The 22,503-nt window shown below is 35.8% G+C and overlaps 3 protein-coding genes across 8 annotated transcripts; 2 read left to right on the forward strand and 1 right to left on the reverse strand.

The window, feature by feature from the left end:
- The first annotated feature begins 1,319 nt into the window (after nucleotides 1-1,319).
- On the forward strand, nucleotides 1,320-7,180 carry LOC104222740 (protein FAR-RED IMPAIRED RESPONSE 1-like). 6 transcript variants are annotated; one of them, XM_009774053.1, is made up of 8 exons: nucleotides 1,320-1,452; nucleotides 2,617-4,911; nucleotides 5,112-5,180; nucleotides 5,549-5,617; nucleotides 5,704-5,779; nucleotides 5,872-5,940; nucleotides 6,836-6,901; nucleotides 7,006-7,180. In XM_009774053.1, exons 2-7 carry the CDS (start codon nucleotides 2,635-2,637, stop codon nucleotides 6,850-6,852), a joined length of 2,577 nt encoding a protein of 858 aa, XP_009772355.1. In that variant the 5' UTR covers nucleotides 1,320-1,452; nucleotides 2,617-2,634; the 3' UTR covers nucleotides 6,853-6,901; nucleotides 7,006-7,180. The 6 variants fall into 6 exon arrangements, with proteins under 6 accessions (XP_009772355.1, XP_009772389.1, XP_009772337.2 ...); XM_009774087.1 differs by having other exon boundaries at nucleotides 5,723-5,779; XM_009774035.2 differs by having other exon boundaries at nucleotides 2,617-4,908.
- A 1,252-nt stretch (nucleotides 7,181-8,432) lies between these two features.
- LOC104222808 (uncharacterized) lies at nucleotides 8,433-17,343 on the forward strand. Its single transcript, XM_009774113.2, has 12 exons — nucleotides 8,433-8,655; nucleotides 8,752-8,848; nucleotides 9,072-9,147; nucleotides 9,610-9,706; nucleotides 10,509-10,611; nucleotides 12,104-12,237; nucleotides 13,133-13,310; nucleotides 13,682-13,836; nucleotides 13,978-14,187; nucleotides 16,147-16,494; nucleotides 16,568-16,694; nucleotides 16,857-17,343. The coding sequence occupies exons 1-12, from the start codon at nucleotides 8,500-8,502 to the stop codon at nucleotides 17,006-17,008; spliced, it is 1,833 nt and encodes a 610-aa protein (XP_009772415.1). The 5' UTR covers nucleotides 8,433-8,499; the 3' UTR covers nucleotides 17,009-17,343.
- A 348-nt stretch (nucleotides 17,344-17,691) lies between these two features.
- LOC104222815 (receptor-like protein EIX2) lies at nucleotides 17,692-20,478 on the reverse strand. Its single transcript, XM_009774126.2, has one exon. The coding sequence runs from the start codon at nucleotides 20,476-20,478 to the stop codon at nucleotides 17,692-17,694; it is 2,787 nt and encodes a 928-aa protein (XP_009772428.1).
- Nucleotides 20,479-22,503: the final 2,025 nt, after the last annotated feature.

The following is a 22,503-nucleotide window of genomic DNA, read 5'->3' on the forward strand; positions in this document are numbered from 1 at the left end:
GTAGTCTTTTAATGAAGAAGGGCAAAATAGTCTTTTTAAAAGACTTTTAACAAAAAAACGAATACGGGTGCAAACAGAAAGACAAAACGGCTACAGATTAAAAAGGGGCGCCCAAATAGGCGCCCCGTGCAATTTTATCGTTTGTAGTGTGGTATTCAAATTGGTCTTCTTTTATTACTCCGACTACTCTCTCTCTTTCTCTTTTTCTTATACTCCTAGTAACTTTGACCGAAAGGAACTCTATTGACTGACAAATCTAGTTTGCTTGTGATGGATCCTCTCATGTGTTACAACGTGATATCTTCACAAAAAATAAAAGAGTGAAACCAAAAAGAAAAGGATTTTTGTAAACTCAAGGATTATTTTAAAATTGTCCCCAAGTACTACCCAAATGATAGTTCGACTTTCACCTATGAGAATAATTAATGAAGACCGAAGACTAAGGAAATGGATTATGGGTCATCACAAAGAAAGTGTTTACTTCACATTTGTTCGACTCGTAAAAGGGTTGGACCAACCAAAAAAAAAATCTCTGTAAAATTTTAACGGGATGTTCCTTTTTAGGCCAGACACTTTTTAAAAATCTTTGTAAGGTCTCACTCTCTTCCTTCATTCAAGTTCATTGAAAATTTTAAAGTTTAAATATGGCGGTCTAAAGCGTAAAAGAATTATAAAAAATATTATGACCAAACTCTAAATTTTTTGGTCTAACTGTCTAAAGACAGTTGTCTGGAAGATTTCATTCAAATTCACTCGGAACTTTAGACCCGATGGTATAAAGTTGTAGAAGAACTATGAAAAATGTACGATCAAACTTTCCACTTGGTCTAACGTTAAGGTTTCACGCACCCAATTTCATTGGAACTTTAGACTCGCTGGTTAAAGTTGTAAGAAAGTACAAAAAATTTATGACCAAGCGGTAGCATATATTTCACTTTATTTCGGTTGTGTAGCTTATATTTTCACTTTTTTTTAAAAAAAATATGGACAAAATATAAATAGTGGCTTCAAATGGGGCTATTCGTGCACTTCAGCTAACACGAAGTATCTTGGGATTTTTACACAAATAGTCGATCATATTAATTGTTTACTTTTTCTAGTCATATACATATATTATATATTTTATACACAATTATACTGGCTATTTTTACTTTAAGCGATAGGGTAATCGGCTATTTGGATTAATTCTTCAAGTATCTTACTGTCTTCGAATTTGGGCCTAATTTTGTGACAGCTTAGGAGTAAGCCCATTGGGTCGGAGGAGGGAATTTTAGCCCACATGAAGCCGCGAGTATGGAAAGAGGGAACACACTCAGAAACGCGAGTACAGCATACCAATTTCGAGCCCTAATCATTTGAATTGGCAAAAACTGTACTCTCTATACTCGCTCCCAAATATTCACTGCTCATCACTCTTCTTTGCTGTGATCATCACAATTCTCTACTCGCACCGTAATTCTCTACTTGCTCTCTTTCCCTACATGTATTTTCATGAAAATCTACTCGTATTTCATACCGTATTTGTACAGGCATACATTTATTCTTTTGTAGAGTATTTTTGTTCTTTTCTACATATGAACAGTTTGGTTATTTTTGTTTCCATTATTATATGTGCAAAAACTACTAAGCTGATACATCATACATGTGTGTGATGTCTACTCGAGAATGCTTTGATAAGTCTTGCTAATTTGCTTGCATGTTCTGTTACAGGTGAATCTCCTTTTGTAAGTATATATGATATGTCAATTTGGAAAAATTGAAATGGAGAGTTAAGTGCGTTTGGTACGACGGAAGTCATTCTTAATGGAAAATGTTAGTGAATGAGGCGAGGATATTTTATTAGTTAATCAAAAGAGAGTATTGTGGTGAAATTTTTGAGTACTAAAGATTAATAATAATGTCTAAGTGTTAGTTGAAACAAGTAATATGACGTTAAAAGTTCATATAATTGTGAGCAAAATAACTTTTTCCCATTTGGCGCAGTTTAAACTTTAAACGGCATATGGACATGTTTGTTGGATTTCTCCCTTATATTTTCCCTTTATCGGTATATTTTTGAAGGGACCTCGTGGGTGCCACCCGTACAAAAGCTATATGGAGCTATAACAACATCCACAGATGCCCTTAGCTCATCCAAAAACATTAGCTAAAATAAATTAGTAACAGGGGCATCACTTTTAATCCAATAAAACAACTTGTTCAAATAACCACAAATGAAATTTCATTAGTTTCAATTTTGGTTTTCCACGAAACCTGGAAACCTTTCAGCTTCCTTCAATAGAGCATGGTGTCACCAGTAGGGACATCAAATGTGTGAAGGTATTATATTTGGTACATTTTGACAATATGAGCCTATCTCCTTTAAGTTAATATCCTGCACTTTGCAGAAAAAGCAGAATACTTCGAAAGAGTGGACATTGGCGTTCCATAAATGTGTGAATAATCTTTGCCAGTGTAGTTTTAAACACTCAAAGATTGGCCACCTGAGACCAATATCTCTGTGCTTGGACATAATGTTTCAGAAACTATATTTACTGGATGAATTTTTTCTTTCTCTAAGTAGAAACAAAAAATTATAATTTGTGGATGTCTTGACTAGAACTTACTCTGTGATAGGCATAATAATGACCAATTATGAACGGACGTGTTTCAGGCACAAGGTTGACTACCTGGATTGGAGGAACACATCTTACCTCAATGGTAATTGACCTTGAGCATCCATCAGGAGATCAGCACAAGGAGAAAGAAGACTGTGGGCACCATATATGTGGAGCTACTGCCACTGCTTCAAAGAGTGTTTGCCTGGACAGAGGGAATGCAGGACCTAGTTGGAATGAAGGAACATCTAATGGCACCTATATATTGCCAAATGCAGATTCTTTGGCTGTGAATTGCTACAGAGGTTTGGAGCCACATGATGGTATGGAATTCGATTCGAAGGAGGATGCCTTTTCGTTTTACAAAGAATATGCTAAGTCCATCGGATTTTTCTCAATAATAAAGGCTAGCCGTCGTTCAAGAATTTCTGGAATATTTATTGATGCAAAATTTGTTTGCAGTAGGTATGGAAGTAAGCAAGAACCTTCTACGTCCGTTACAGAACCTGTTCCAAGTGCTGATGGCGCAGGAAGTATTCCTGTGAGGAGAAAAAAGGGTAGAATAAACAGGTCTTGGTCAAAAACAGATTGTAAGGCTTGCTTGCATGTAAAGAGAAGGTCTGATGGAAGGTGGATTATTCGTACTTTTGTCAAAGAGCATAACCATGAGACATTTCCAGATCGGACCAACTACCTTCGAGGTCATAGGAATACTGATTTGGGTAAGAATGGTGCAGATGCATTTCATTCTATCTGTGGGAGGACGAAAAAGACTTATGTGACAATGTCTAGGCAATCTGGTGTGATGAAGAAAGTTGAGAAGCAAAAGAATGTTGGCACAAAGAGCAGTCCTCAATCTTTGGCTTTAGATGAGGGAGATGCACAAGTTATGCTTGAGCATTTTCTTTACATGCAAGATGAAAATCCAAACTTCTTTTATGCAATGGATTTGAATCAAGAGCAACGCTTGAGAAATGTATTTTGGGTTGATGCTAAAGGAAGGATTGACTATAGTAACTTCAGTGACGTAGTTCTTGTTGACACTACATATATAAAAAACGATTATAAGTTGCACTTCGTTCCTTTTATTGGTGTTAATCATCATTGTCAGTCCATATTGCTTGGGTGTGGGCTGATTGCCAATGAGAGTAAGTCGACATTTGTTTGGTTGATGCGAGCATGGCTTAGGGCAATGGGTGGACAAGCTCCAAAAGTTATACTGACTGATCAAGACAATACATTGGAAGAAGTTATTGCTGAGGTTTTACCAGATTGCTGCCATTGCTTTTGTTTGTGGCACGTACTGAGTAATATCCAGGAGAAGCTTGGTCATGTCATTAGGCAGCATGAAGATTTTCTCTCCAAATTTAATAAATGCATTTTGAGGTCTGCGACCAATGAATTGTTTGAAAAGAGGTGGTGGAAGGTGGTTGATAGATTTGATTTGAGGAATGACTTGTGGATTAAATCATTGTACAAAGATCGCCTAAGGTGGGTACCAACATTCATGAATAATATCTTCTTGGCAGGAATGTCTACAATGCAACGGTCGGAAAGCGTGAGCTCTCTTTTGGAGAAGTGCATGTTATGCAGGACGACACTGAAGGAGTTTCTTGACCAGTATAAGAAACTGCTGCGAGAGAAATGTCAAGAAGAGGCAAGTGCTGATTCTGAGACGAGGCATAAACAACCAGGACTGAAATCTCCCTCCCCTTTTGAAAAGCAGATGTCAACTTTATACACTCATACAATATTCAAGAAATTCCAAGCCCAGGTTTTGGGAGTGGTTGCATGTCACCCTAAAAAAGAAAGTGATGATGGTGCAGCTGCCACATATAGAGTCCAAGATTTTGAAGAAAATCAAGAATTCGTTGTTGTACGGAGTGAGAAGACATCTGATGCATCATGTTCTTGTCATTTGTTCGAGTATAATGGATTTCTTTGTAGACACGTGATGATAGTTCTTCAAATGGCTGGTGTGCATAACATCCCCTCTAAATATATTTTAAGTCGCTGGACTAAAGGTGCAAAGAGTAGAGAGAAGATGAGAGAAGTAAATTTGGTTGATTCTAGGGTTCAACGATATAATGATCTATGTCAAAGGGCATTTGAGCTAGGCGATGAAGGGTCACTATCTCAAGAGAGTTATAATATTGTATTCAATGCACTGGAAAATTTTCTGAGAAGATGTGAGGCTGTGAATGATCCAAATTTAAATGAGTCAGAACCTTGTTTTCCCAAAAATCAAGTATTCATAGATGGTAACAACCCAAGCAAGAGTAACGGAAAGAACATAGCAAGGAAAGAGAAGGTAGTAAGTTATTGATCTTCTTTTACTGAGTGTTGATTGAGTTTATCCTTATATTTTTTTAGGTATATACAGAACAAAAGATTATATCCGTGGGGATAAACAGTAGATGGCAACAGATGGTTATTTTCTATCATAGCATTACATAAACGTACGTGCACCTAAGACGGAACTATTGATTGATTAATATTCCATATATGTTGCAGGGGCAATCAGGTTTGGGAGAACCGACTGTTGATTATCCTTTTCAATCGCATTCAGCCATGCAGCCAATGGTGTGATGATTTTTGTTTATAATTTTTAGTGTTGTATGGGGAGAGCTAAATAACAAATGTCTTGTAATATAATCGCTACTCCCTTCGTTTCATTTTATGTGGCAGTGTTTGACTGCGTATGGAGTTTAAGAAAGAATTGAAATTTTTTGGAACTTGTTGTCTTAATCATGCCATGGCATTTCTGTGGCTATAAAAGCATGTCAGGGTAAAAGAGGAAGTTTAAAGTTGAATTGTCTTCAAATATAAAAAAGTCTCATCCTTTTTTGAATAGCTTAAAATTGAAAGTGTGCCACATAAAATGTAACATGGAGAGTATTATAAATTTAGAATCATTAGTTTTGTGATCCGAATTCTATGATATATAATAGGGCCAAATAAACGCTAGATTTCCAGCTCCTGGTGGCTACTATAGCAGCCCCCAAATTATTCAAGGAGTGGTATGTAATTCTACTTACAATTTGTACATCTGCATGCTGTGTATGTGGCATTTCAGTTCATCAGGATAACCGAACTATCCAGCCAGTTTTTGCCTTTTGGTGCAGGGACAATTGAATACAAATATCCAAGCTTATGGCAACCAACCAAACATGCCGGGGCTGGTGATTAATTTAAGAACTCCAAGCACTGATGTATTCTATGATTTCTGGTGTTGTCTCAAACTAACAATTCGGTTGGCTTTGTTCTTTTCTAGGGACAGTTGAATACAATTGCTTCAATTGCAGATTGCCCTTATCTCTCTCAACCTACATTCCATGGACTGGTACCATCTATACATATGTAAAAGATTATTTGTTGTGTGTCAATATATCATTGCCTGTGGCTTTGCTAAAGTGGCAGATAGCCTATTTCGCTTAGAAAAGTACCTCAAAAACCAAATCCAATGGATTTTGTGCCTTACTGAAGTCAGACCAAAGTGTTAACTGTGAATACACCACCATGACATCTACTCCCTACTTTACATATTGCATTTTGCCCGGAAAATTTGCATCCAAGTCCATTTCCAGGAATAACTACAACGTCACGTGACAATCTTTTTTCTGTATTTCTATTTTTTCTGTGGGTTTAGTTTGACTGTCTGATGTTTAGAGAAGATCAAAATTTTGTTCGGGTTTGGTGTTGGTCTTGATGGCGTTTTAGGGTCCGAGTCACAGTTTATCAAAGTCATGAAGTACATTTTAGTTTTCTAGTGTTTAAAAACATTCCAGCCCCGGTACAATTGTCTTGCGAAAACTTTTTTCTCAAAACTTATAATCCAAACACACTTTTTATAATTATGGGGTTCGAGTCAGCTTGCGCACACTTCGACTAATTCCACGTGGGACCTACTATATCCCACCAACACACGTATTGGGTAACTATGTCTCTGTCTGCTAAGGCTTGAACAAATGAGAAGAAATCACCTAGTGTTTTTGCCTCTGCTGGAATTTGAACCTGAGACCTTATGGTCCTCAACACTTCACTGATGTCTAGGTCACACTCTTGGGTGCAATAATCCAGCCACATTTCCCAGAATTATTTTCCAAAGAATAAACCCAAACCCAGTCCAAAAGCTATCTTAGTGTAAGAGCAACCTTTTCCCGTCTATGGATGGGTAACCTTCAACTAAATAATTCATATTACGCCTGATATCAGATTATCATTGTACTCTCTTGTAGGGATAAATGTATTTTAGGCCAGCAGTTGCTCAAAGTTCTTTTGGTGTTCAGAACAGTTTGCAGGAGGTGGGTATACCTTATGCTCATTTTGCCTTGTATCTCTCTTCTTGTTTTACCACCATTTTGTACAATATACTTAATTTCTTCCCGTTTTTCGGTTCAATCATCAGTCTAGCATGGCTAATACACAGATGCTGCGCTTGGCCATGGCGAACAAAAATTAGGAATATTTGGTTTTTCTTCATTATCACAAGAACTTATGAGAATTTGTTGCTTAATTTGGCATGTATTTTTATCATGAATCTTGTGGCTTCTAATAGTAATTAATTTGACATTTACCCTTTATAGCTGCTCAAAAATTTTGTGAACAGTATGAAAAACTAGCCATAGGATCTCATACAACATGCGTATTCTCGTTATAATTAGCCATCATCATCCTTCATCCCCTTGTCTTTATGTAGATTTATAGACTGTAACTTGTTGGCTCAACACATTGTTATTTGTTTTGCCCCGTTGGATCTTACTCTGGCCTACCGCCAAGTTTTCTCCACCAGAGGCGGAATTGGAGTATTTGTAGTGGAGTTCAATTGAAGTCATATTTTTACGGGGTATTATCACTTTTAGTGAGTGCCAGAAATTATTTACATTTAGCAGCCAGAAAAGTGTATAAATTGTATATAATTTTTATATATAACATACAGAATGTATATATATATAAAAATATTTTTCGACTATTATTTTGATAGCGACTATACAATATCATTTCCCTATTTTCATTGTAGACCATAGATATTAAGATATGTATGTGAAAAACTCTTGAGAGTAGTATAAACATTAAGTAATGAACTCATATTTTAAAAGAATTTAGAACCTTGTACTCGTTAAGTTTTTAAGTCCTATATTTGAATTTGATGAACTGAATTATGACTTATTATTTAGTCTAAATTAATCAAACCTATTTTAATTGAAGCAAACTTTGGACACGCTAGATAATGAATTTTTATGAATTCAACCGCGTTTACTTGTTCGATTTTGTTCAAATTCATCCGTTGTCACTTAGAGATTTCTAAGACTTGACTAGATACAAACTCAAAATATTTTTACTCGATTTAGTCAACTCTCAAAGACGAATCTAGGATTTGAAAGTTGAGGGTACACCACTTTTAATATGAACTTGTAACTCTCCGTAAGATTGATCTGGTCAATTCAAATGGTTTTGAATTATTTCAATTCATGTAATGACGTCGACTCTCATGGAATAAAAATTATTATCTCATAATTGATTCACATATATAAATAAAATTAAAAGTGAAAACGAAAAAGAAATGATCTTGAATAGAATAAGATAAAAGAGCGAAAGCAATTACTACCTCTTTTCAATTTAGATGAGTTAGTTTGACTCGGTACGTATTTTAGAAAAAAAGAAAACTTTTGAAATTTGTTGTGTTAAAAACTTTAAGGGATCATAACATTTGTGTGGTTATAAAAGCTTCTAGTCACTCTTCTAATTCAAGTTTCTCAAATTGAAAAAAAAACTATTAAAAAAGTAAAAAAGAAAACAAGACAAAAATGGAATAACGGCGGCAAAAATACGCAAAAGCAGAGAAGCAAGTAGTAACCCTACTACCGAGTGGAACAGAAAGCTTCACATTATTCATACCACAATGCTTGGTCTCACCAGAGCTACGACTTCCGCCTCCGCCTCCGCCACCGCCGCAGCCACGTCAGCTACCGCCATTGCTGCCGCCACTGTTCACCTCTGCACTCCGCAGCTCCGCACCATCAGAACAAGAACTAATTTTTGCTTCGGCCAACAACAGGTATTGACAAAAAAAGACTAATGAAACAAAGCACTCCTATACAGTTTTTCTTCTCTTTTTTTATTCTAATTTTTTATAGTTGTCTTTTTGGTTCAGTCCTCAACGACGTCGCATAGGGTGATAGTTCATCCAGTGAAGGCCATGGCTGAAACTGCAGCCGCTCCTCACTCTGCTCCTAAGTCCCCCACTTCTGGTATATTTCTTTTCTAGTTAACCCTTTAATTTTCTGAGATGTGGGTAATAGCCCTCCACTTTTTGAATGGAATAAAGGAATGCTTGAGGTTATATGTTCGTGTAGTAGAAGTCAGACCACTGTTTAATCACTTCATCAATTTAGATTTTTGAATGTAACAAATGTTAGTTCACGCGCTATACTTTCATTTGAACTTACTGTTTATGTGTGTGAAATTTTTTAGGGAGGAAGCAAGCCTTGATATCGCTTTCAGATAAAACGGATTTGGCTAAGCTTGGCAATGGTCTGCAGGAATTGGGGTAAACGTTGCAGAAATGATTGTTCTTATTTTGCAAATTAATTGACGGATCGTTGTAACATCTACAAGTAAAATTCCTTTGGCTTAGAGCTGTTAGTGTGTGTGTGTTAGCGAAGTGAATATATAATCATATGTACAAGACTGTCAAGCTTCACATGAAAATGCATAATCCTAATCTGCATTGACCACTTGGAAATTTAAAACTTAAAATTTTGACCACTATATGTTGAGAGGAAGTGGCATTTTCTCCATTTCTCAGTGTTGTTATCTTATCATCTTGGCTTAATCTATTGGAGCCAATGCCCCCTGTCTAGTTGCTTTGTGCTCCTTTTGATTAAACTGTATGCATTATCTTGTAAATTAAAGTGTCTAACTTACTACTTGTATTTACTGGGAAATACTTATTTACATTCCATGGGATAAGTTCTCAATTTGCAAAGACATCTTATTTCCTATTTTGCAGGTACACAATTGTTTCAACGGGAGGCACAGCATCAGCATTGGAGGGTGCTGGTGTGTCAGTCACCAAAGTGGAAGAGCTGACACGCTTCCCTGAAATGGTAAGAACTCTTGACCAATGTTTTAAGGTAAAATTGGGACTCGCCATGGGGCGGGGCAGTCGACCATGGGGTGCTTAAGTCTCACGGGCTAGCACCTCGATATGTGGGCATTCGACCCATATGTACTTTACACCTTGGGCTGTCTGGCTTATGCATGCTTTATGCATTGGATTGTCTGCCCTGTACACCCTTAGACATTTTCCTTTTTATATTTTCTTGTAAAACTTTGAATATAACTTATATGATATGTTGTTCTCTATAATATAGAACTTGGTGAATTGGAATATTATATATGCTATGCATTAATAGTTAAAACAATTTTTATACATTTTTTGCTATTGCAGTTTGATTTATTTATTTTTATAAGATTTCTTTACTTAATGTATTCTTAATAAAATAAAAAATGTGTGGAGTACGCCATGATAGGTGAAATGCCAACCCTTGCATCTAATCTTTTTTTTAAGGACCCTTGTAACTACACTTCCTAACACACTGTTTTTGACCTGCTTTACTTTTATTGTCTTTGCAGTGATGGTTTACTTCTTTTTAGCTGCCTAACTTTGTTTTCTACATAAGATTATTATACCATTTTTTTTCTTTGGCAATTTCAAGTTTCTTGCTCATCTTAGTATTATTCGTTATATATATTTTTCAAAAACTTTTCTTCTTAATGCTTGGTCCAATAAATGTTGTGTTACACATCCCTGTAGTTGATTTTATAACTTCCATCTGCAAATGAGAGCGGTGACTCATGGCAGTAAATTTCAAAAACACAACTGAATTTTTTTTCTCCTTTTCACAGCTTGATGGTCGTGTAAAAACTTTGCATCCAAGCGTTCATGGAGGTATTCTTGCTAGAAGAGATCAGGAGCATCACATGGAAGCTCTTGAAAAACATGAAATTGGTGAGCTAATTGATTTATATTATCAAAGCAACTTTATGTTATTGTTATTTTAATGTCGCTTTTAGAAACTTTTGTTATCAATGACTTGGTGACATATCAGATTCATGTTGATATTTTTGGAAACGAAACACAGAGTAATGAGGTTGAAGGGCCTTTGGGAGCTCCTGGTTTCACGTAGAGATTGTTTTGATAACCTGAAAGTTTAAGGGTGAAATTTTAAGAATACTAAGTATCAAGATTATTAATTTAGAATTTTGTAAATGTTATAAATGTAAATTTGTTATAACCTTTTACAGATACGAAACTACTACAACAACAACAACAAGAACTATGCCTTAGTCCCAAACAAGTTGGGATCGACGATAATCCTCATTCCTTTCATTAAGTTCATCTCATATCATCATCATTACCAAAATAAAACAAAAGTGCAAGTAATATATATATATAACAGTAATAATAATAATAATAATGATAGAGGTTCTCTACGAAATCTAAAACCTTATTCCCAACAAGTAGGTATCACCTATATGGATTTTCCTCTTCCGTTGTGCCCTATCTTTAGTTAAGTTTCCATTGATTCCAAGGAATTATAGGTCTTTCGAGACAACTTCCTTCATGTGATTTTAGATCTACCCGTACCTTTTTAACACTTTCCCCCACCATAGTTTCACAACTACATATCAGTGCATCTGTAGGTCAACGCAGGACATGACCAAACCATCTCAAGTGACATTCTATCATTTTGTCCTCAATAACATGTGCGATTTGTTAACTTTTCAATTTCTAAAATGCACATATTTATATTTTAACCTAATTAAATAGTGACATTGGTTGAGTTCCATGTAACATGATTATCAAAGTATTCCTATTCAAATATCACGTCTAACTAAATAGTTAGCCATTTTTGCTTTTGAAATATGAGATTATTGTCTATTTCCGAAGTGTTATATTCCATCCACTAATAGACCATTTTTAGTTTTAATCAGTAGCCAAGTTTAACATTTTAGTGGCGCTTGCTGTATGTACTGATCTCTTTAGTTTCATTAACATTCAAATGAATTGGCCAATCACTGAATACTTTAAATTTTAAGTGCTGAAATCAGTTATTCAAACAAACCCTTTATGTTGCATGTGCAGCAGTTGATTCCTTTTGCCTCTTAAGCTTGTTTTCCATTTATGTTTGCTTGAGACTAGTCAATTGTAGATATTGTTGGTGTTTATCAGAGTAGGATTTTACATTCATGTTTCCTTAATATGCTGATGAATATTCAGATCTTTAGCTTTTAGATGGAACTTATTCAAATATTGGGAAAAACACTAGATAGTGACTTCTGTGTATCAAGCTTTATGTCGCAAGCAAACAATATTTTGCAATATGAAAGTTCTTACTGCTTTGTTACTAAAAAGCCGGTGCTCTGGCATACATCTACTCTTCGTAGGAGCATGATGTGATACTAGGAAGCAAATGAAATTCACGAGGTTTCTTCTGCAGGTACATTTGATGTTGTAGTGGTCAACTTGTATCCTTTTTATGCCAAGGTTTCTTCTTCAAGTGGAATTTCATTCGAGGATGGAATTGAAAACATCGATATTGGTGGACCTGCCATGATTAGAGCTGCTGCAAAGGTTTCTTAGCTTATTACTTTTCTGTGACCTGCACTTTGTATAAGTTACTTTTGTCTTAATGCATTTCCCCTTTTCTTACATCTGTGGCATCTCTCTAGGTATAAATATTAGATGACATATAATTCCACCACCTGCACCTATGCATCTTAAGCTTTGGCACATATATTTCACTTGTGAACCAACATTTTTTCATCTGCTACAGCTATAGGTTTTCTTTGGCATATGCATTTGCTTCTTGGTCTTACAACAACAACAACAAACCAATGTAATCCCACAAGTGGGGTCTGGGGAGGGTAGCGTGTACATAGACCTTACTCCTACCTGGTGAAGGTAGAGAGATTGTTTCCGATAGACCCTCGGCGATGCTTTTGCTTCTTGCTCTTAATTGGATAAAATACTCTGTGTGTGCAATCATTAGTTAAAAAAACATTACTTTTCTGCTTGGAGTTTGCGGAGATCTGGCTTGTATAGGGATGCTCAATATATCAGAAAGGTTTAGGTACTGCTGAAGTTAAAAATTGCCTCTGAGCTTCATAATGCCATTGTATGCTGTTGAGGATGCTCTTATCCATTATAAAGGATCTGTATTGGAGGAGTTAAGTTATGTTTTAGCTTTGCTAAAATACTATGAATTGCTTTTCTAGATGAAATGTTGACCTGATGCAATTGTATCTGGCATATATCAATAACAAAATTATATCTGGTAAAATCATGGTTAGGGCCTTGCACTTTTTATAATACTTGATGAATTTTTTTGGTAGGCTCTCTATCTTCTCGTATACTTCTCTGTGTAAATTTTCCGACATTAATTAAACTGCTTTCTCTGAAAAATATGCTGGCTGAATCTTTGTGTTGTATCTGTTGTGTCTAACTGTGGATGATGCTTATTGAACAGAATCATAGGGATGTTTTGGTCGTAGTTGATTCTGGAGATTACCCAGCTCTTTTGGAGTTTCTTCGAGGAGATAATGATGACCAACAATTTCGAAGGAAGTTGGCCTGGAAAGCTTTTCAACATGTAGCTTCTTATGATTCTGCAGTTTCAGAGTGGCTGTGGAAGCAGACTGTAGGAGGTATTCCCTTTCAAAACAGACAGCCCAATGAATTATAAAAGCTCCCTCCCTTCCCCCCTCCCCCCCATCCCATAAAAAAAAGGTTCAGCAAACAACTTAAAACATTAAACCAATCATCCTCTGCCTCTACTTTTGAAATAAATGTAAAGGTTAATAGTATGTACAGAAAAACAAATCACAAATTTATTTGAATTTTTATTTAACAGTAGCCTGCAGCCTCGTTGTGCTTAGAGATGGAATGTTTTAGTGAACCTTTTATTTTTTATTCTTTTCCCTGGAGATACCAAGGGGCTGATGTTAAATGTGAACCGGGGGGGGGGTGCTTTTCATCTCCAATTTTGCTGATTGAAGTCTTTGGTCTCTGTTGGTAGATAAGTTCCCTCCCGGCTTGACAGTGCCACTTCATCTAAAAAGCTTACTTCGATATGGTGAAAACCCTCATCAGAAGGCTGCAGTTTATGTTGACAAGTCTCTATCTGAGGTTAACGCTGGTGGAATTGCAACTGTTATCCAACACCACGGGAAGGTAAGAATTTTGATGTTTACTTTGTATTGTTCATCTGGATTTGGCTTATCTTCAAATTCTGCGTAGTCTATTTGTTGTGGATAAACATCGCATGAATGGAACTTCTGCTCAGTGCTAATGACTGGCTTTTTTTCGATGCAGGAGATGTCATATAACAACTATCTGGATGCCGATGCAGCTTGGAACTGTGTGTGTGAGTTTAATAAACCAACGTGTGTGGTTGTGAAGCATACAAATCCTTGTGGAGTAGCGTCACGGAATGATATCATTGAAGCATATAGGCTAGCTGTAAAAGCAGATCCAGTTAGTGCATTTGGTGGTATAGTAGCCTTCAATGTCGAAGTTGATGAGGTAAAGTTGCTAAATGGACCTTTTAAAAGACACAATTTGAATCTGTTGTTGATTATGATTTTGCTATTGGGCTTTTCTTGTTTCTTTTCTAGAAACCTAAATGGGTAATGATGCATTGTCTTGTCAGACGACACTTTTTGATAATGATAGGGCCATTAGTTCCCTCCTCTCATATCAATATTTAAGTGGAAAAACAATGAAAAAGAGGATCTGGGTAACACATTGAAGTGATTAGGTTCTACCATCATCACCTAGCATTCCTTATTTGGAATCTTTGAAGAGCTAATCTGAACAATGTGTTTGCACTGCTGTATAGTGCATTATCTTTTTTATGTCTTATCAATCTTTTCTTTTTGTTATATGATTTTACTAAGAAAGAACGTTGAAGATATGCTTTATATCTTGTTAGTACATTATACCTTTTCAAAAATAGAAGTAATCTTGTAGTTCTCCTCATGAGAAGAGGTGACAGCTTGTAAATATAGGGACAAGAGGATCTGGAGAATGAATTCTGTGAGCTCCCCTCATGGTTTTGGGGTATGAAGGCATATGTGCAGTCTCAGTCACTCTTTGAAGCAGCATTGTGATTAGAGTGGGGATGGAAGAAGTACAAAGTTCCGTCGAGACGCTTGGCTGGGCCATACTCCCCTCAAAATTCAAATTGAACTTCCTGAATTGTATAATCTGATAGTGGGTACAGAAGTTGCAATCAGTCAGTGCCGGAGTGGAAGTGCTTGGAACCTTAATTTTAGAAGGCAGCTTTTTTACTGGAAGATGGACAGGCTAGTTCAGCTATTATAAGTGCTAAAATAATCCCCGATAAGTCCAGAGGCTACAGATTCACTTAGGTGGAGAAGACAAGTCAATGGGGTATTCTCTGTAGGGTCATGCTATAAAAGGCTAAACGCTGGGTGTGGTAGCCCTCCTCAATGGCTATGGAAGATGATTTTGAAAACAAGTGCACCCTACAAAGTAGCATGTTTTTTGCAGATTGCTGCCTATGAAGCTAACCTCACCCCAAAGTAATCTACAGAGAAGGGGTCTGCCTTTGTGCAGCAGATGTTTTTTGTGTTATGAAGTTAAGGAGACTTGCAATCACTTGTTCTTACAGTATTGGGCAGCAAACAAGTGTGGGGGCTGTTTTTCAGCAATTTTGGACAGAATGTAATTAGGCATCAATTGTTAAAAGGCCTACTGATTTGTTGGAGGTGCTGCTGTCCTAGACAATAAGAAAATGCTGGATTATTATCCCTGCTTGTGTCTGTTGGGTACTTTGTAAAGAGAGGAATGCAAGGTGTTCTGATGGAAAGAATAGCTCAATTCAGATCTTGAAATATTGGTGTTTAGGCCTACTGGCAGCTTCATATAATTTACAGGATATATGTGATGAATAGGGCTCACTAGGAGTGACTTTGTATGGGGGAGCCTATCCTTCTTGTTCTGTACAGGAGGGCCTCTCACTTAGTAAAGCACTAGCTTAGTGCTTGACTATTTTTTGATATCAATAAAATTAATTTACTGATAAAAATAGAATTAATTTTGTAGTTCAACTGGTGCATAAGAGGTGTATGGAAGAACTCTCCTAAGACACAGAAAAGAACAACAAAAAGGGAAAAAGGTGGAATCACAATTTAACCAAATAAGAGAACAGGTAAAGAGGCTCCAAGCATTATGACTTAAGCTGTGGTGCAGAAAGACCGTTTTTGTCATCCTTTCTCCTTATTTGTCAACAAGGGTTATGTTTCGTGCTGTTAAAATGAATATGGAGCGTTATTTGGTCAGGGAAATTGCAACTTGTGTTTTGGTACTGCTTTTTATAGGAGTTGGGGTTGAAATAAAAAATTTAAGTTTTTCTATGTCGCACCTAAAGTTGTTGAGGAAATGCAAATCCAAACTTAAATTTAGGTGTCGCATGAAGGTAGATAACTCTTTTAATTAATCAGTTTTGGTTCTTTGCAGGCTCTCGCAAAGGATATTCGAGAATTTAGAAGCCCTACAGATGGTGAGACTAGGATGTTTTATGAAATAGTAGTCGCACCAAAGTATACAGAGAAGGGTCTTGAGGTTCTCCGTGGGAAATCTAAGACTTTGAGAATCCTCGAGGCAAGTAAAAACAGCAAGGGAAAGCTTTCACTCAGACAGATTGGTGGTGGTTGGTTAGCTCAGGACTCGGATGATTTGACCCCTGAAGATATCCAATTCAATGTCATGTCTGACAAAACTCCACAAGAAAATGAGCTTAATGATGCACAGTTTGCCTGGTTATGTGTCAAGCATGTCAAGAGCAATGCCATAGTAATTGCAAAGGTACTTTTTGCATGCTATATCTAATGGATGGAATTTCTTTCATTGTGTTCTAAATATAACTTTTATATTGCAGAACAATTGTATGTTAGGAATGGGAAGTGGACAGCCGAATCGTCTAGAGAGCTTGAGGATAGCTATGAGGAAAGCTGGAGATGAAGTAAAAGGAGCCGCTTTGGCGAGCGATGCTTTCTTCCCGTTTGGTAGATACCTCTATTTTGTTGGTTATACATGTAGCAATAGAGCAAATCTGACATTTATAAGAAAGCACCAATTTTAAGAAAATATACCATAATGAATTGTAACTGAAAATTTTTGTGAAGACATGTTTTCTTTAACTATTTTTCTTTTCTGAATTAAAACAGCATGGAATGACGCTGTTGAAGAGGCGTGTCAAAGCGGAGTGAGCGTTATTGCAGAGCCAGGAGGGAGCATAAGGGACAAAGATGCAGTGGATTGCTGTAACAAGTACGGAGTCTCGCTTGTTTTCACCAATGTGAGACACTTTAGGCATTAAGCATTTGGTAGGGCATCATTGGATTCATAATCTATCATATTTACGAAGAGCTTGTGACAGCTAAAATGCATCTCAAGTGTTTGATAGGCTTGAGGAATAATTTGTGATTTAAAAGGGAGGTATTCTGTAACATCTAGTGTGTATTATAGCAAAACTGTAGTTCTGGCGGGAATTTTACTTGCTGGTTGGCGAGCAAATCTTCGAAGTACTTTAATGGGCTTTGTTATTGTATGAGAAGAGAGCAATGTTGAAGATCCACTCACAAGTGATTGAGCATGCAAGTGTAACGATTGGTTACTAATTTTATTTCTCTGCTATAAATATTTTTATTTAAAGATGTTTGTTATTTTGCATTTGAGTTTGTGTAAAGTTGTAAAAATACCTAGAGTAAATTACGTTGAATACCCTGTATTATGATTCAGTTATGGAGGTGCTCCTTGTACTTTAAAATCAAATATTTAAATGGGATATAGCTTGCAGCCAAGACCAAAAGCTTGTCGCAGTTCTATTATAACTGAAATTGCAGAGACAAGGAAAACAGCAACTTCTTGAATTACAAAAGAATTTCCTTATCCTATTGTACATGAAGTGCTAACAAATTTCATCCTATTAAATGTGCAAAATATTGAAACACAACCAAGTATATATGAACAGAAATCTCCTCAGTGTCACATCTTTACAAATTATGCATGCCACGATTTCCATTTTCTATCTAAAAAACGATAATAGGCATGTCTCCACGATCTTATGAAAAGCAAGGGAGCACTTACACCCCAAAAAGTCACAATGAATCCTATTGCCATAGAAACATAGAACCACTCCACTTCATTGTCATCTTCACTTCTGTCAACTTCTTCATTTCCAACCTCAGGATTTTCACCTTCATCACTGCATCTCTCCACGAGCGGAATCCCACAAAGTTTATTTCCAGAAAAAGTTGAAGAGCTAAAAGTTTGAAGCTGAGTGCTCACTGGAATCCTCCCTGTTAGATTGTTGTGAGATACATTCAAGTAGCTTAAAGAAAACAAACTCGCAACGCTTCGTGGTATTTCACCAGAAATTTGATTATTTGAAAGATCAAGTGATTCTAACACCTTCATATTGCCAATGTCCTTTGGAATACTCCCAATCAAGTGATTGTTGGAGAAATTTAATGATCTCAATCCAACAAGAGTTGTAAGATTCATAGGAATGTTTCCAGAAAGATTATTGTTAGAAAGATCCATACTTGTAAACAATGACAAAATGGTATCATACTGGTATATGTTACCCTTAGTTGCTACTCTTGCACTCTCTCTGAAAACTCCAACATAATAAGAATAGTCCATCTCCTCATCTGCATCTCTAATTATCTTCCTTCCATTGACCATTGCTGTGAAATTGTTAACACACATTGGTATATCTCCAAACAACTTGTTGTTGGCAAGATCCAAGATTTGGAGATCACTGAGTTGGCAAAATTCTGGGGGTAATTCACCATCGAATTTGTTTGACCGAAGACTCAGGACTGTCAAATTTGAAAGCTTTGTACCCAACCAAGGTGGTAAATTTCCATCAAGCTCATTCTCATTCAAATCTATTTTCCACAAATTTGTGCAGTTGTTTAAGGATGAAGGCAATGGACCGGAAAGTCTGTTTCTTTTCAAGTCCAAAGATTTCAATTTGCTTAAAGCACCAATGGATCTTGGAATACCTCCACTAAGCTTATTTTCTCCCAAGTTGAGAACTTGCAACTCCGGCCAATTCATCCAACAATCAGGAATTTCTGCGGACAAATGATTTCCCCCTAGATGTAGAATCGTTAACATGTAAGATTCATTCCCTTTATCGCACAAGAAGTTAGTTAAACCTTCAGACAAAGAGTTATCTGAAAGGTCTAACTCAGTTACCATGGTTGGAATATGAGGGAGTGAACCACTAAAGTTGTTGGAATTCAAGTATATTAACCAAGGACCTCCACTTCCAATGGAGTCTGAGGAAATTGAGAAAGTTGGAATTTCACCAATAAGTTGGTTATGAGAAATATTGAGGAAACGAATTTGAGACGATAAGTTCCAGAACCAAGTTGGAACTTCACCTACTATTCCAGCATTTGATATGTCCAAATTCATTATTGATTGTTGAGATTGGATCCACAAGGGGAACTTAGGACCTAAGCGCCAACCGCCTATTAAAATGTCACTAGCTTGGAAAGGCGGAATCCAATCAGAACTCACACTTAAACTCAAATTACTCTTAGATGCTTGGAAATACTTCAAATTTGTCAAGTTAGTGAAATGATCTTCTGTTAACACTCCTTCCAACTTATTATTTTCCATGAAACAGAATTGTAGATTTGAAAGTTGGCCAAAACCTTTCGGAAGATTTCCAGCTAATTTGTTGTCATTTAGTCTTAAATTTCTCAAAGAAGAACAATTTCCTGAGCCTATTGGAGGGCAATCATACATAGTACTGAAAATCTCAGATACTTCTCCTTCGAATCGATTTTCTGAGAGATCAAGATCTTCTAATTTCCCTAACTTTCCAATTACACTTGGTAATTTTCCAGATAGTAAATTTAGAGACATATCAATACTAGTTAGAGATGTCAAATTTGAAATGAAATCTGAAACTGTTCCCTCAAGTTTGTTTTCCCTCAGGTTAAGTGTTTCAAGATTTTTGCATCCATATAGCCAATTTGGGATAGTGGAATTCAGGCTATTAATAGCAAGATTAAGATAACTAAGTTTGCAAAAATGTCCTACTTTACTTGGTATTTGACCCTCTAAAAGACTATTACTCAGGTCAAGATATTCAAGATTATTTAGATCAAATAACCATTGAGGCAAAACTGAACTAAATAAATTGCTAGAAGCACTTAATGTAGTAAAAGAAGTCAAGTTAAAAGGACCCTTAGGAAATGAACCAATGAAATTACTTCCAATGAATTCAAGAGAAACAAGATTATTAAAACTGAAAACCCACCCTGGAATCGAAGAACTAAAGTTATTCAAAGAAAGATCAAGATTTTCAAGAACAGAATTGTTATGATCAAACACACAAGGAATTGAATGAAGACTACAATTCGAAAAACGAAGATTAACCAAAGAAGGAAGCATGTTAATCACCTCAGTCCAGTTTGTAGCTTTACTTAAATCAACACCTGACATGTCCAAATGATTAAGATTTTCAAGACTTGACAACCAATGGAAATTATCAATCTTTAGACCTTTAATTTCAGCATAATCCCAACCATTAATGGATAACTCAATAACAGAACCAGTTATATTATGGCATAAAACTCCTTCCCAATTACAGCAATCTTCGCCATCAATCCAAGTGGAGAGTATATTTGTAGGATCATTTGCTTCTTTCTTTAACCTTAGTAAAGCACGTTTCTCATTTTCTTTGCAAATTCCAGCACAAGAACTAAACTTAAATGTAATTGTTAAAGAGAAAAATAGGACAAGTACTAAGTACAGCCCTCTCATTTCTGTGAAAGTTTAGTAAAAGAATATGGCAAAAAAGCAAAGTGGCAGTATGATATATACATAAATTTGGTGACAGATTCGGGGTAGCTGCTGAAGTTATAATTTAAAAGTGATAACTAGTTTTTGTTACTCAATGAACGGGATATTCTTTCTTGCCATTAAGTTTGACCTTTTACACGCTAAAGGCTGCGTTATGTTTATAAGTTGACAAAATTTTATACTAAGGGCCCGTTTGGCCATGAGAAATTTTCATTTTTTTACTTTTTTCTGAATCAGTGTTTGTCCATGAAATATTCATTTCACTTGAAGTTGCATTTTGGAATTTTACGGAAATTTTAAAAACTCCAAAAAGCTATTTTTCACTTCAAATCACTCACAAAAATTCAAAAATAGCTCCAAATTGTAGTCATGTCCAAACACAATTCTAATTTTCAAATACCATTTTTTTTTTTGGAATTTTACGATTCTGATGTCCAAACGCCCACGAAGAGACATGAGCTAAAAGACGAAAAAAGATATACAGAATACGCTAACTATTCAACTATAGGTTAGACGATAAATCAATTTCTTTGCTTTATAAAATGCAAGTGGATAAACGAAGACTTTCTATGGGTCCAAATCGTGTCTGAAATATCAGTTTCATGCACATGTGAGTATTAGACATTATGAAAGAGAATCCAACTAAAAGAAATGCCACGCTTCCAAATGTATAATCCATTAGTGCCTTCTTATTCTACTTTTAATGTGTGGCAAGTGGATAACAAGTTGCAACTCATAATGTCCATGGAATTCCAAGTTTAATGCTTTTAAGAGTCGTTTGGGTTTGATGCATATTGTAATAAGGGATTTTTACGCCATATAGTAAACTATATTATTCTTCATGCTTAATTTTTAATATAATTATCTTTTATATACTTAATTATCATTTATGTACATTTTAGGGGTTTTAATGGTATTAATTAGTATCCTAATTTAACTCTACCGTATATTCCCACTCCCCCCAACTTTCTCTCTCCAAATCCCACCCCATCACCCACGTATCAAACCACACCTTACGATTTCCTCTTCAATCACTCACTATTTCCGCTTCTAAAACCAGCAAAAATCTGTAACCCCTCCACCAATGACAACCATTAAAAAACTTTGAAGCTTTGAATTCGAGTTTGGGTTTTCAAAAGACATTGTTTGTTTGGATTGGATGTTGTTGCAAAGAACTGAGAATTCTCTCTACGTCTCTCTCTATCTCTCAATCCCAAATTTTTCAGTAATATAAAGCAAAGAAAAAGGGAGCAGCAATTCCACCATTGACAGCCATTAAAAAGCTTTGAAGCTTTGAATTCGAATTTGGGTTTTCAAAAATCATTATTTGTTTGCATTGGGCAAATAATTGGAAATATGGTTTGGAGTTTATATCTCAATTTTGAGAGGTTTTGGTGAAGATTAGACTTGGTTTTGGCTGAATTTCAGATTGAAACTTGAAGAAGAAGAAGAAGAAGAAGAAGAAGGCATGACATACATTATATTGCAGAAATTGTAGAAAAATTGTATTCTGTTGTTTATTTATTTTTCTTTTATTCATTTAACTATTGTATGAAAGTTGAACAACATTGTATAAAAATTATATTTAAGTGGTATTATATTGTAGTTGTATATAACTTAGTAGAAATAATGTACGAAAATTGTAGATAAGTTGTATAATATATAATTAGTTGTATGAAATTTATTATTACTATGTATAAATCAAATACAGAATATACAAAAGACATATTGTATAAATTTTATATTTAAGTTGTATGTTATTGTAGTTGTATATAATTGGTAGAAATAATGTATGAAAGTGTAGATAAATTGTATAATATATAACGCGGTAGAAATAAAAATAATGGGTCTGGTTTAATAATTCATATGCTTTTTCGAGCCAGCCTGTGACGAACTTGTAAAGGTCCGTGCACCTCAAAGGTGCCAAAAACTAAATTCTAATCCAATATTGGTACGTTGAGTTGCATTTTGGACAACTCACATATA

This window comes from Nicotiana sylvestris, chromosome 2 (assembly GCF_000393655.2).
Source record: "Nicotiana sylvestris chromosome 2, ASM39365v2, whole genome shotgun sequence".
In the NCBI taxonomy this organism is placed as follows: Eukaryota; Viridiplantae; Streptophyta; class Magnoliopsida; order Solanales; family Solanaceae; genus Nicotiana; species Nicotiana sylvestris.

Bases quoted from the DNA above. Each gene is read 5' to 3' on its own strand.
- LOC104222808 (XM_009774113.2), top strand. From the start codon at position 8,500: ATGCTTGGTCTCACCAGAGCTACGACTTCCGCCTCCGCCTCCGCCACC. The intron at 12,238-13,132 runs GTTTCTTAGCTT...CTTATTGAACAG, and splicing joins TGATTAGAGCTGCTGCAAAG to AATCATAGGGATGTTTTGGT. The intron at 13,837-13,977 runs GTAAGAATTTTG...TTTTCGATGCAG, and splicing joins TTATCCAACACCACGGGAAG to GAGATGTCATATAACAACTA.
- LOC104222740 (XM_009774053.1), top strand. From the start codon at position 2,635: ATGAACGGACGTGTTTCAGGCACAAGGTTGACTACCTGGATTGGAGGA. The intron at 5,181-5,548 runs GTGTGATGATTT...GATATATAATAG, and splicing joins ATTCAGCCATGCAGCCAATG to GGCCAAATAAACGCTAGATT. The intron at 5,618-5,703 runs GTATGTAATTCT...CTATCCAGCCAG, and splicing joins CCCAAATTATTCAAGGAGTG to TTTTTGCCTTTTGGTGCAGG.
- LOC104222815 (XM_009774126.2), bottom strand. From the start codon at position 20,478: ATGAGAGGGCTGTACTTAGTACTTGTCCTATTTTTCTCTTTAACAATT.